This window comes from Syngnathus scovelli, chromosome 11 (genome assembly GCF_024217435.2).
Source record: "Syngnathus scovelli strain Florida chromosome 11, RoL_Ssco_1.2, whole genome shotgun sequence".
NCBI classification, from domain to species: Eukaryota; Metazoa; Chordata; class Actinopteri; order Syngnathiformes; family Syngnathidae; genus Syngnathus; species Syngnathus scovelli.
The window spans coordinates 2,988,257-3,000,959 of record NC_090857.1 but is presented as its reverse complement, the minus strand read 5'-3'; the positions used below and the strand labels follow the sequence as shown (position 1 = coordinate 3,000,959).

At 42.3% G+C, this 12,703-nt stretch overlaps 1 protein-coding gene and 1 long non-coding RNA gene across 3 annotated transcripts; one reads left to right on the top strand and one right to left on the bottom strand.

Annotated features, from left to right (window-relative positions):
• The first annotated feature begins 1,304 nt into the window (after window positions 1-1,304).
• On the top strand, window positions 1,305-10,992 carry tfap2c (transcription factor AP-2 gamma (activating enhancer binding protein 2 gamma)). 2 transcript variants are annotated; one of them, XM_049734646.1, is made up of 8 exons: window positions 1,305-1,699; window positions 2,354-2,836; window positions 3,876-3,927; window positions 5,341-5,412; window positions 6,037-6,259; window positions 7,670-7,788; window positions 8,572-8,713; window positions 8,998-10,992. In XM_049734646.1, the coding sequence occupies exons 1-8, from the start codon at window positions 1,652-1,654 to the stop codon at window positions 9,284-9,286; spliced, it is 1,428 nt and encodes a 475-aa protein (XP_049590603.1). In that variant the 5' UTR covers window positions 1,305-1,651; the 3' UTR covers window positions 9,287-10,992. The 2 variants fall into 2 exon arrangements, with proteins under 2 accessions (XP_049590603.1, XP_049590604.1); XM_049734647.1 differs by lacking the exon at window positions 5,341-5,412 and having other exon boundaries at window positions 1,307-1,699.
• Window positions 10,828-12,179, bottom strand: LOC137840738 (uncharacterized). Its single transcript, XR_011087709.1, has 2 exons — window positions 12,061-12,179; window positions 10,828-11,582 (listed from the first exon to the last, which is right to left on the bottom strand). It is a non-coding gene; the product is annotated as an uncharacterized lncRNA (long non-coding RNA).
• Window positions 12,180-12,703: the final 524 nt, after the last annotated feature.

Genomic DNA, 12,703 nt, shown 5'->3' with positions numbered 1-12,703 from the left:
GTAAAGCCACAAATATGGTCACACATGCAGCCTTAATAAAAAAAATATGTAATTAGCAACTAAAACTGACGCGCGTGCATTTGAATGAATATATCTGTTTGCGCTCACTTTCCCCCCCATTGCAACCAAGTGCATTATTTAATTAAATTAAACCTAAGTAACTAATTGAAACAAATTATTATTTATTTACGCATGCAGGCTACTTAAAAAGATATTTGTCCACTGTATGTAGTTTTTATGCGCACACACACACGCACACACGGTTCAAAACGTGAGGCCATGCGTGATTAAGTGCCTTTAGGTCGCTCCTGTCCACTCTGACGTCAAATAACATTTTAATCAGCACGCGTATGAGTTAATCTCGAGCATATTTGCTGTTCCCATGCGCCCTGGCACCCTGGCACGCATGCATTGCTCGACACCGGCTGTTCTCTCTTAAATTTAAATCTGAACCAGTTTGAAAGGACCTTTTAATGGTTAGGCTATTAGTCTACATATTCGTGCAGTTTGAAATGTTTTTTTAAATGCAGCAAAATGTTTTTTTCAAAAGTCTTTGTATGCCGAAGTTTCAAAGCGTGTTTATGAATTCCACCAGAAATGCAAATGAGCGCAAGGAGTTTCGTGGTGAGTGAGTGACGCATGCTTCAGCCCCCCCTCAGGCGTATTGGAACTTTAAACAGACTCTTAACCACCACTGAGAAAGTCTTTAAAACACCACGAATGCTCATTATTTAACTGAGAGTTTCAAAGTGACGATTTGCGAAAAATAAATAAAAGAATAAATAAAAGAATAAATAAAAGAATAAATGAATGAATGAATAAATAAATAAATAAATAAATAAATAAATAAATAAATAAATAAATAAATAAATAAATAACACCATTCAATGATTTTAAAGAACTTTCAATACAGGATTATGACAAAACGGCAACAAATTTAAACGGATTTAAAGAACCTTAAATACAGTACTATGACAAAATTGCATGAAAAATATTTCTAATAGTGTAGCAGCAAATGAAAAATGTCAGGCCTTAAATTGGGAAATAGTTGAGGTAATTTTGAATGTCAGAAGTTATTAGTTGGTCTAAATTATGTATCCTGTAATTTTGGTCTCCTTTCTGGTAACGTACCGGCGCACAAAGTTCCTATTGGCCATTTTTGTAGCCAATCAGCGATCGGTACTTTTTTTTAACCAATGGTTGCCGCCTTGAGTTTTCCTTACCGGTGACGTCCTTGCACGCGGAAACGCCCACCCGTCTTGACTGCGCGACTTTGGAGAGCTGCAAAAGCAGCCTGCGCCTGATATGCGCGTCTGCGCTGTTTTGTCCATCAGAGGGAGTCAAGTTTCTTCTGTTAAATGTACAGCCTGGCTCTGGTTGCTCAACAGACGTGACGAGCCGCTGCGGAGACCACAAGAGAATTCATCATTTTCTTTTCACTGGCTTTCCGTGGAACAGTCTCCGGTTGGCGGCCGGATCGCTGTCCGGTTTTTCCGTTTTTATAACAGACGCTCATTGGGATGTTCCCCACCAAACTGGATTAACTCCAAGGCATTGACTTATTCACTTCGTGTGTGTGTTTTGGTTATTGTTTTTTTTGTTTGCTTGTTATTTTTCGGGGGTGACAAACCCTTTCCCCCCGGGGGTCAACATGTTGTGGAAATTAGCAGACAACGTCAAATATGAGGATGACTGCGAGGTGAGTTCGGGGACAATTTGAGTGAAGCACAGAAATTATATTAAAGAAAATGGTCAACTGTGTGGGTACTAACTTAAAATATTTTAACTTAAGCCAATCATCCAGTCAAAAGCGCATATGAAGCAAATATATTTTCTGAACCATAGATGAATTTCAGCTCAACCGTTTGCTTGGATTCGGAGTTTGCGCATTTTAAAAGAAGTGATTTGACATTTATAACGCATGCTGCATGAGGTTAGTAGAACTTAAAGGTGTGCCGTTGCACCAGGCACACACGAGATGACGATTTGGTAATATTCAATATTTTCTGCATCTGACAAAAAAAGCTCAGTGACACAACGCAAAACGTAGGCTGTTTTTTTTTTAAGTTAAATTCTTCCTAGTTATTGCGGTGTTGTTGTTTTTTTTTTAAATATAATCAAATAACAGCTTAATGAATCAATGGAAGCAAGAAAATAAAAAAAACATACAGTGAAGATACGGTTCCAAAAGTTTATCACTGTGTATTTAAAGTAAAAGAAAAAACCCAACCTTCAAGTGGTATTTTAATCTTTTGGGTTTCGCTCCAAATTTCAAAACAAAGAAGGAAAAAAAAAGATGTTTCAAGAAAGTTTTCTGAGAATATAATTATATTTGTCGCCCTCCATCCTGCAGGAGCGACACGACGGCAGCAGCAATGGCAACCCGCGGCTGCCCCACCTGCCAGCTGTCAGCCAGCACCTGTACAGCCCACCTCCCTCCCTCTCACACTCGGCAAGCTCGGACTTCCAGCCGCCTTACTTCCCGCCCCCCTACCAGCCCATCTCCTACCCGCAGTCCGGTGACCCTTACTCGCACCTGGGCGACCCGTTCAACATCAACTCGCTGCACCAGTCACCATCGTCCAACCAGCAGCAACCGTGGCCGGGGCGCCAGGGCCACGAGGGGCTGGCAGCGCACGGCCGCAGCGGCCTGGCCGGCCAGATCCTCGGCCTGGACGGGGGAGGAGGAGGAGGCGGCTCGTCCGGGGTGAGGAGGGAAGGCTTCCGCCGGCCGGAGCTGCTGTCCCCGCACTCCCATGGCATCGAGGCGTCGGTGATCGGGGACAACATGCATGGCATGCACGACATGCAGGGCCACGGCATGGACGAAGTACAGGTGGGTGTGGGTCCTGCACGCCTCGCAAAAAAAAAAAAAACCCAAAAAACCATTGCATGGAGATCATACACCAGTGTGGTTCCAAGGCCCAATTTGATGTCAAGGGTGCCACATCCCTAAATCATCAGAGAATAGCCTACTCGTACAGTACGATTGGATATGCCTTCATTTATGTAGAAATTTAAATTATTTTCATTTTATTGTTAACAAGAGCATACCAGTAATCGTCTAAAAAAATATTTCCACAATGTGCTTCCCACAAGCAAAAGCACATCACCTGAAAGGATTTTCACACACATTGGCAAAAGACATTCAAAAGCAAAGCAGATAACAAAAGTAGCTGATTAAAATGGGTCAAATTTGAAGTTAGGTTTGACGTCCCTAAATATGGGCCTCCTTTTAAATGTTTGAAATTCTTTGCAATTATGCTGATGCATGCTGCATAATCAGCATCATCATGAATTATTTCTAAATATTCCAACTATTTAATTTAATGTGTAAAACTATCTTTTAAGTTACTTAGTATCACAATGCAATTTCTTTTTTCAACCACACTGTAGTTCCTATTTTTTTCTATACTTAAAACGTTTTATGGACAATTTTTGGAAATCAGCACAAAAACACTTGAAGCAATGCAGCTGCATTTCTTTTTTATTTATATTCTCTAAATTAATTTTTGTGATGTGCCTATAAGCGAAAAAGTTATAAATTACAATGTGTTCCAAGAACTGCATAAAAAATCTGCCTCTTGGGCGATAACTTCTTGACACTCGTAAATTATTATCCCTCTGTAATTATAACCAATGAGTGTCATGTGAATATGTTACTTAGTTCATTAAACTCCATGCACAAACATTTTAGAAACACTTATTTGATGCAATTCATTTGTGCAACCACATCCTGGTAACCCAACCAAAACGATTTTTGTCAACGCCTACAGTTAGTTTTTGTATTGGCTGCCATTTGGTTAACCTGTGCAATACCTTCTTGATCTCATTTCCAATTGCTTTCTTTCTTTTTTTTTTTTTTTTTTTATCAGCACGTGGACGACCACAGTATTATCATGGCAGATCAGACGGTCATCAAAAAAGGTACGTTTCCAAACACTCCTCCTGCCCGAGTCAAACGTGAGGCTTGCAACCTCTTCTCTTGAATTGTTCAGAATGCAGAGTACAGAGAGTATATCCTTCTGTGACCCCCCTCATGATCCTTCATACCTACAAGATGTACTTAGCTAAGCTCCTTGCAGGGAAGGTGCTTGACAAGACGTCCAGTGGGTGGAAAGAAAGTGTTAAAATAATAGCATTTACTTCGTCTTTTGAATCGGCCAGGGCGCGGCAGTGGGGCTCGCATGTGAAGGACGGTTTAGTAATTTGTTGGGACACGAATTGTTTTGATTAAGGCTCTTAATTCCCCAATGTTTTGTCATCAGGAGTCCATTAAAAGGGCTTTGAGTCAGAGTGACTGCACATTGACTAATACCACTTGTAATCATACACTTACGTGCAGAGAGAAAGAAGGACGTTTTACGTAATCTTGGTTGTTCTTTTGTGTTTTTTTTCTTATATTGCATTCATCGTGCATCCAACGTCAAGCAAACAATAAGTTACATTGCTAACTGTTTTTATATTGTTCAAAACATTTTGTTCCGGTGAGCTTGTCGTTGGGACTGCCACTTGCACAACCAAACTACCAAGCGGGAAAACCTGTTCCGCATGGAGGAAATTTGCATTGTTGTGAAACAATTCCCTACTCTTGGTCTGAAGGTTGCTCAAAATGCCGCTCGAGTTTGGGTTCTTTACCGTTTCTGGCATTGATCCAATGAAGGCTAGGCAACATTGTACTGAAAAAATATCAACAAATTATTGATGAATGACTTTGACCTAACTTTCATAACATTGTAGTGTCAACCCCTAAAGAACTTCAGTCCTAGGTGATTTAAATAGACAATTTACTTGAAATTACTTTTTTATTTTTAAAATAAGTGTGGTGTTATGATTAAGTATTCACAAATTTATTCTCATATTCCATATATGATTTTATAGAGGACATATGGAAGTTTGAATGTCTCAAAAATCTGAAAATGCTAACTTGATATTTAACATGTTTGTTTCTTTTTAAGCATCTCAAACTTTCCTAAGTTGCTATGAAAAAAATGAAAGGTGTTTGTCTATTTTGTAGTGTCACAAAGATTTATAATTCAAACTGAATATTCACTGATGCCCATGTTGCATTTGTTTTCATGTTTCATGTGTTCCCTATTGACTTTTGTCAAGGGGCTGAAACGTATTATGGGTCTTAAGCACCTCTCAAAAGATCTAAAAGAGGAGAAAAAAAACAATACAGGCTTTTGCGTTTGTAGATGGGAAGCAACGATGACTCATGGTGCGGCGTTCCCACGCTTGAGGGCACGCTGTGGGCCAAGTAGGCTTCCCGCGAGCAGCCAGCCAGGCAGGCAGGCAGGCAGGCAGGCGCATGTGTGACTCTTGTGATTTTTGTCTCAGTATTAGGACTGCGAGGGGCCAGGAGCCTTGATCGCGTACAGAGGACTTGTTATCAGGGGGGCATCCTTGCGGGTGAGGATTGTCGCCTCACTTTTGTGCTCTATGTTAGTGTGCTGTGCTGTGGTTGTATGTCCAGTGACTGTCAGTGCTTGTACGTTTTCTGTAGATCTTCAAGGATAAGTGGAGTTGATGTACATGACTGGCTGTTTGTGTACGGAACATATTTGTGGGTGGTGGCTGAAGCAATCTGTAGTTTACAACAGTTGTAGAGTTCCCTTGAGGTGACCTTGAGTTCCTCATATCATCATTGTGTAGCATTTACATCTAGTGGGAAGACCAACAATAATGCGAACCAAATGAAATGAGCAGAATCCACAAAATGGCGCACTTCCCTAGCAAGATTTACAGCAGCGTCTTTGCCCTGCAATTTGTTTCTGGAGAGTTGTGCACCCAAACTCTGACATGAACGGCTTTTTGGACAATTTGAAAATGCAAAGATTTATTTTCTTTGTGAGGGGAGCTTTGAGAATTTGGTCGAAATGGTTCAGTCCGGTTCAGAGAGTTGTATTATTCGTTGCCTTATGTGCCACTCCCTTCTAAATTTGAGTGCAGACACATTGTGCCGCACGATTACGATGGTTTTGATGAAGCACAGAACGCTCATGGTGTCTTACCCACATTCTCCTCCCCACTCAGGGCCCGTGACTCTCCCCAAAGGCAACGCGCTGGGCCTCCCCTTCCAGAAGGAGTCCCTGCTTGGGATGGTGTCCAACCCCACGGAGGTGTTCTGCTCCGTCCCAGGTCGCCTCTCGCTGCTGAGCTCCACCTCCAAGTACAAGGTGACGGTGGCCGAGGTCCAGAGGCGACTCTCGCCGCCTGAGTGTCTGAACGCGTCGCTGCTGGGAGGAGTTTTACGCAGGTCAGAGTTCAAACCTTCCAAAACAAATTGCATATTGGTGTTTCCATTGCAACTTTAGACATTTTGCATTTATTCTTATACTGCCCCCGGGTGGTCAGGGCATGCACACCAGAAGGAGCAGCACAATGTCTGATGAATGGAATAAAAAAAAAATGGCAAAAAATAAGCTGGACTGCCACTTAGTTAAATTTATGCCACATATTCATGTGTGTTTGCAGTGTTTGTGTGCCATCATGTGTGACAGTCCAATCTACGTACACCAGACACTGGAAATTTTGTGCTTGGAGCGCACGTTTGCTGCTTCCCAAGTGCCTCGCGTTACTGCTGACACACAACAACAGATTTATAAACATTTTTAAGTAGGTCATATAGCAAGTGGAGGGGGATTGTTTGCGGAGGGACATTACACACACACCAAAGGTGCTGCCCATCTCGCAGAGAGAGCTGGACCGCCACTCATGCAGAAAGTGTGTCGTGGTCTTATTGCGCAGACGACACTCGACTGCCGCTGTTGCTGCTCGATTGTCTTGTGGCATTTTCACATAACAAAAAAGCGGGATGATTTACACGTCATCGCATTTCATAAATGATGTGTGGGCGAGACGGAAAGTTCCTCGACCGGCAGGTTAGTTGCAGTGCAGTGTGTCTGGACATTTTTTTTTAATTAAATGCTTGGAAAAAGTCCAGGCTAATCAGTCTCAGAGTTAAAATTTCTGCTTTGGCTTCTTCACGTGCTTGCATTTGTTTTTTTTCCTGGGTTGTCCAGGTTTCTTCCACATTCCCCAAAACATTCATGATAAAATCATCGAAAACTAAATTATCCATCAGTATGACAAGTTGAGGGAGTGCCCCGCTGCTCGTCAAAAATTAGATGAAATGTGGTGCTATTACAACTTGACCTATAAAAATGAATGGATGAATGAATAATTTGGTCTGTTGTGCCTCAGGGCTCCGTACGTGGCCCTCTATCATTCAGTCATGTGGCGATATTATTCTGTTCAACTAAATGCATGCAACTGATCAAGTCAAGTTGGTCAATGCACTTTGCTGTGGAAGCAACTCTATTTTGGAAATTGTTAAGGTACAACAATGATCCAAATTATTTTACTCAGCTATGACAGTTGCGCATGTTTGGTTAAGGGTGATTGCCACACATTCATATGTTGGGGTAATCGAAGATGAATTTTCCATAGGTGTATAAATAGTGTGAATGATTGTTGTCGACTGTTTATTAGTGATTGGCTGATGACCAGCACTTTGAGAAATGGATGGATGAGTTGATGGAATCATGCGAGCAGACTATTAAATGTCACGTTCATTTCTCAATGCTCCGTGAAGAGATTTCTATAAGTCAGCCGGGTGACAATTACTTATGTCTTTATGCGTGCGTGTACCTGGGTGTGTTCACAGAGCCAAGTCGAAAAACGGAGGCCGCTCGCTGCGTGAAAAACTGGACAAAATTGGGCTCAACTTGCCGGCAGGGAGAAGGAAGGCGGCCAATGTCACTCTACTTACCTCGCTCGTGGAAGGTGAGAAGCGTCACTCCGTAATTACTCTCGGCTTGGAATGTTGTTCTCATAAAGTGAGAATGTGGGAACGTCAATCATACGTTCGCATACTGCAAATTTTACTCAACAACTACAACAACAACAATAAGTGACTCCAAACACTGCTTCCTCCAACATTCCAAAAACATGCATTTTGGCTTTTGTATTCCAAAATAAATACATATACTGTATTAAGAAATAAAAATACAGAAACAAAATTGATAGTTGGCAATTCTTCTGAATAGACTCTCAAACCAAACCGAACAAAGACTGCTTAGCTTTATGCTATCAACCAATGCAGTATTCGGTCTGCAATTTTTCCACAATGTGTTTTGCTGTGACCTGTGCTGACTTCAGAATGTCTGACTGATCAGCTGACAGATAATAACTGCCCTCAAGTCCTCCCAAAAATCAAACTCAGCCTTTTACCTCGTTGTGGTAAATATAGACTAGTCATGTTTTGGCCCCACAGTGATCACAAGAATGGTTGCCCTCTGTTTTCCTCCTCGCTTCACTTTGATTCCAAAGTCTGATGACTGTGCGATGAGAATGTTTGGAGCCTGCCTGCTGCTATTTCCAGACCTCGCAAGTTGAATCGGGCCTTGTTATCTGGTGCGGCGCTCGCCGGGAGGCCCAGCTGACCTTAAAGCTTCAATGCAAAGCGCTCGGAGCGAATAGCTGATGCGGCCCTCGTGCGTGTGTTGCCGTTGCTACCGTGCAAATCAAAGACACTCTTTTTCATTCCACCTTTCTGTCTCTCCTCAGGTGAAGCCGTTCATTTAGCTCGTGACTTTGGTTACGTGTGTGAGACGGAGTTTCCCGCCAAGGCCATCGCGGAGTACCTGGGCAGGCCCCACGTGGAACGTAACGAGGTTAACTCTCGCAAGAACATGCTCCTCGCTGCTAAGTGAGTTGTCATCTTTTGTGGTAAAAAATTCCCTTTTGCTAAATGTTGACGGAATTTGGATTCCCTACAGTCTTGTCTTTGATATTAAGGAGAAAACCCCATCATTTTTTTTGTAATTGTCTTAGTATGCTGTGTTTAGTCCTAGTTTGGTGAAACGATCGGCAGCCAAAACACACATAGGAGAGGGGACTGGCTTTATTCACGACAAACAAAATTTTCCACAAAAAAAAAAGCACAACAATATACACACGTCAAATGAAGTGTTGCCGTCCCCTTTTTCGCAGGCAAATTTGCAAGGAGTTCACCGACCTGCTCACCCAAGACCGTTCGCCGCTGGGTAACTCACGTCCGGCGCCTATCCTGGAGCCGGGCATTCAGGGCTGCCTGACCCACTTCAGCCTCATCAGCCACGGCTTTGGCTCGCCGGCCATCTGCGCCGCCATGACCTCGCTGCAGAACTATCTGAACGAGGCCCTCAAACAAGTGGACAAGATGTACCTGAGCTCCGACACGCAGGGAGCCTCCGACGGCGGCGGCAAATCTGCCGACAAACTGGACAAGCACAGGAAATGAGACCCCCCCCACCAGCTTTTCCCCTGTGAATTCCGAGACCCCCGGCTACCCAACGCCCCTTCCAATATAGTATTGTTACGTGCGGCTGTGTTCAAATTCACTCCCTAATCGCTAATGCACTATATCGTAAGAAACTAAAAATAGAAATAATTTAATGAACAATAATGAGTAGGCGACTTTTTTTTGGGTGTCGAAAGATTTTCATCCAGAAAAATGGAAGGATGCCACGGCTACTTTGACAGTTTTTGCCTTCGATATACTAAGCACATCTAGAAACCCAATTTCATATTTTTAACCTGTCCTTTTGTTTTTTATACTGAACTCAATAAACATCCACAAATAGAGATTAGGGAGTAGAAAAGGAGTGAACAATTCCGAACACAGCCATTGTTTCGGGCAACTTTGAGGCTGGGAGGATAAGCGCATGCTGCTATTCTCCCCCTGTCAAGAGGACATCATTTCAAGATGAGTTGCTGTGACCGCTCCCACCCTCCTCCCCCTCCTCCCCCTCCTCCTCTGTGGCGTCTGGAGGCAAATCCTCTGATTTCCTGTGTCTCGACGGACTTGCAAAAGGACAACTTTTTTTGGGTTTATGAGAAAGAGATGCAATTGCCCAGCACTGTTTTTTTTTCTGTTATTATTGCTCATGCTTTGTTTGTGAGACTGTGCGGGGAGGATTTCAGTGTGCTGTCTGAATGGGTCACTCACTCAACAGAAGCCTCAGTCATAGTGTCTTGAAGGAGACATATTTTATTTTGGAGTTGTTTCAACGTTTCGAAATGTTTTGAAGTTCCCAGGTGTCTCATTTGGGATATGTTTTTGACAAATACATCGAGAATCTTTGTGTCCCTTTTGACACAAATGACACAGAAATCACCTTGTTTTGAAAGGGCTGTCCTGTCTGATTTTTTCCTCACCCCGCCCTCTCTACTGCGGGGTGCACCATTGCTTAAGTCATATTTGACTTTTTTTTTTTTTTTTTTTTACCAGTTACTTCGATTTGTCTTTTGCAAGTGACTATGATCTGGATAACTGTGGAAAATAATTGCTGTGGGAGTCGTTTTTATGTCAAGTAAATCTTTAGAAGGGCTCGCTCACAGACACATTTTCAGAAATAACAAGACGGCAAAAGATTTACTTGGTTGTGTTTTTTTGCACTTGATTGGGCCACCCAAATATTTGTAGATAATCGGAAAGTCACTTTTCCATCATATGTCCCCTTTAAAAGGTCTTCGATTTGATACCACATGTGTTTGTTTAGCCTTTTAGTATTTAAAAAATGGGGGCGAGTCAACCTATTGTTGAGTTAACGCCTGTGTGTGTGTACTTGCATTTGTGTGTGTGTGTCTTGCGAGCACATGGACATACTGTAAATATTTTTTTCTAATTAGTCATTAAATCCCAATACATAATTTTATTCACACAAACTTGTCCCCCAAATGTAAATATTTTCTAATTTATGTTGTAATTTAATGGGCTGTTTTTTTTGTAAATAATGGTAACCCTTTTTTTTTTTTTGGTGTGTGGTTTCTATGATGATGTTTTTCTAATATATGGGTTAGTTTTTTTTTAGTAAATCAAATAGCGAGGTTAGCTCTTGTGGCCATGATGTACCTTTTTTGGCTTTGGAAATGATGTAAAGATACATACAAACAAAAAAACAGCAGGAAGAATAAATACAATTCAAGCCTGACGCTTGACAGCGACTCGCAGGTTTCCTTTCAACGCTATTTACCGAATTGGATCACTCACGACTTTCTGGGAGTCAAAAGTCGGAGGAAGAAACTGTAAACCTTTTTTTAGTTCCTTTCAGTCGTTGTGTGACAGAGAGGTTATAATTATTTTTGTTGCATAGTTTGATTATCTCATGTCTGTCTCTTGTTTCGTTGCTGGTGTGGTTTTACGAGGTTTCCTCCAACTGGCGGCGCCAGGTTTACAGTGCTAGGTTTGTGACCTCTGACGCCCAGTAAAATGACCTGCTGTGTTCGCATGGGGCAAGCAAATCGCTCATTCACTCATGACTCCACTGAAGTCTGCATTTGAAAGGTGCATCATGGATTTTTTAGAAAAAAAAAAGAAAAAAACATCCAAGGCGTGTATGTCAGCCATTAGTGTTGGTAGTTTGAGCCTCTCCCCTCAGAACCTGCTCAACCAGAAGTGTCAGCATCGGTGTCTCAGCGGTTGACTGCTCGTCTCATGTTCGTGATCAGATAGTGGAAGGAGGATGTAGTTGTCGGGAAGACGACGGCGTATGCTGAGTATCGGCGAAAGTCGGGGGAGGTCAGCCTTTGATGACCTGTTTAGCACAACACGGCCGTGAGGTCTTATTGGATGCAGTTGAGCGGGCTTGTTGATACTTTGCTGAGTGGAGAACTGATCCCACAAGGGAACCACTTTATTAGCAATGGCCACTTGTATGGGTTTGATGGTGGAAACATGAAAATGATCTTATCTTTTGACTGAGATTGTGTTTGCTGTCATATTTTGCGGATCAATGAGGTCAAATAACTATATCTTCAGTTATTGACTGATATTTGGTGATCCGATTCAGCTGGAAGTTCAGTATTTTTCATTCTTCCACTTAAATTAAAAATAAAATAGTTCTGTGACGTAATTGGGCACCTGTTCAACACCACCCTGTTCCATTCCTAGTCATTTATTTTTCCAAATTCTTGCAAGAAGGTGTGCGCCGTGGGAGTAATTGTACTGCGACGCGCCCAATAAAACAGAGAGTGAGAAAAAAGTCCGAGCAAGCGCAGACTTGTGCAGCTTACCTGTGAGCACCGTCACGTCTGCTCGTCAGACAAAAGAATCCCTCGCTGCGCCTTTTTTGAGAAACGGCTCGGCCCAAATGACCCTCCTGCTATGCAGGCCGCAGCACATGACGCCCTCGCTATTACCCCTGCTGACAAGCGTGACTTCACGTTATATTGTTTGCTTGGAAACACAGAAAGCGGGCAGGAAACACAAACAATACAAGTCATACATTCAGGCCAGTACTTCCAAAATGGACTTTTACACCTTAACACGTTTCACGGATCCACTTGTTAGCCGTAAACGCTCGGGACTAGTCGCCCGCCTTGCCCCTGTCACCGTTCCGATCATGGCTTAGATTTTGAATTTGCAGCAGCACATTCTTGTAACCCCTCGATATAATCTGCAGTTGAGCTTGAGTCAATTGCCAGCACAGGAAACAGATGGCCCCGCAAATTTAGATGAGTGTGTCCAAAGGATAAGAACAATGTGAGCGTTTGTAATTGAAGTTTTGTCATAAAAATGTCTCGAAAATTAAATTGAAGGACTTTTCACGTCTTAACAGAAAAACAATACAAAAGATAAATAACACTGGACAATGTTTAAATTCTTTTTTAAAATCAGAATTGAAAGTTAATTTTTCTGTATGATATTTTTGTGGTT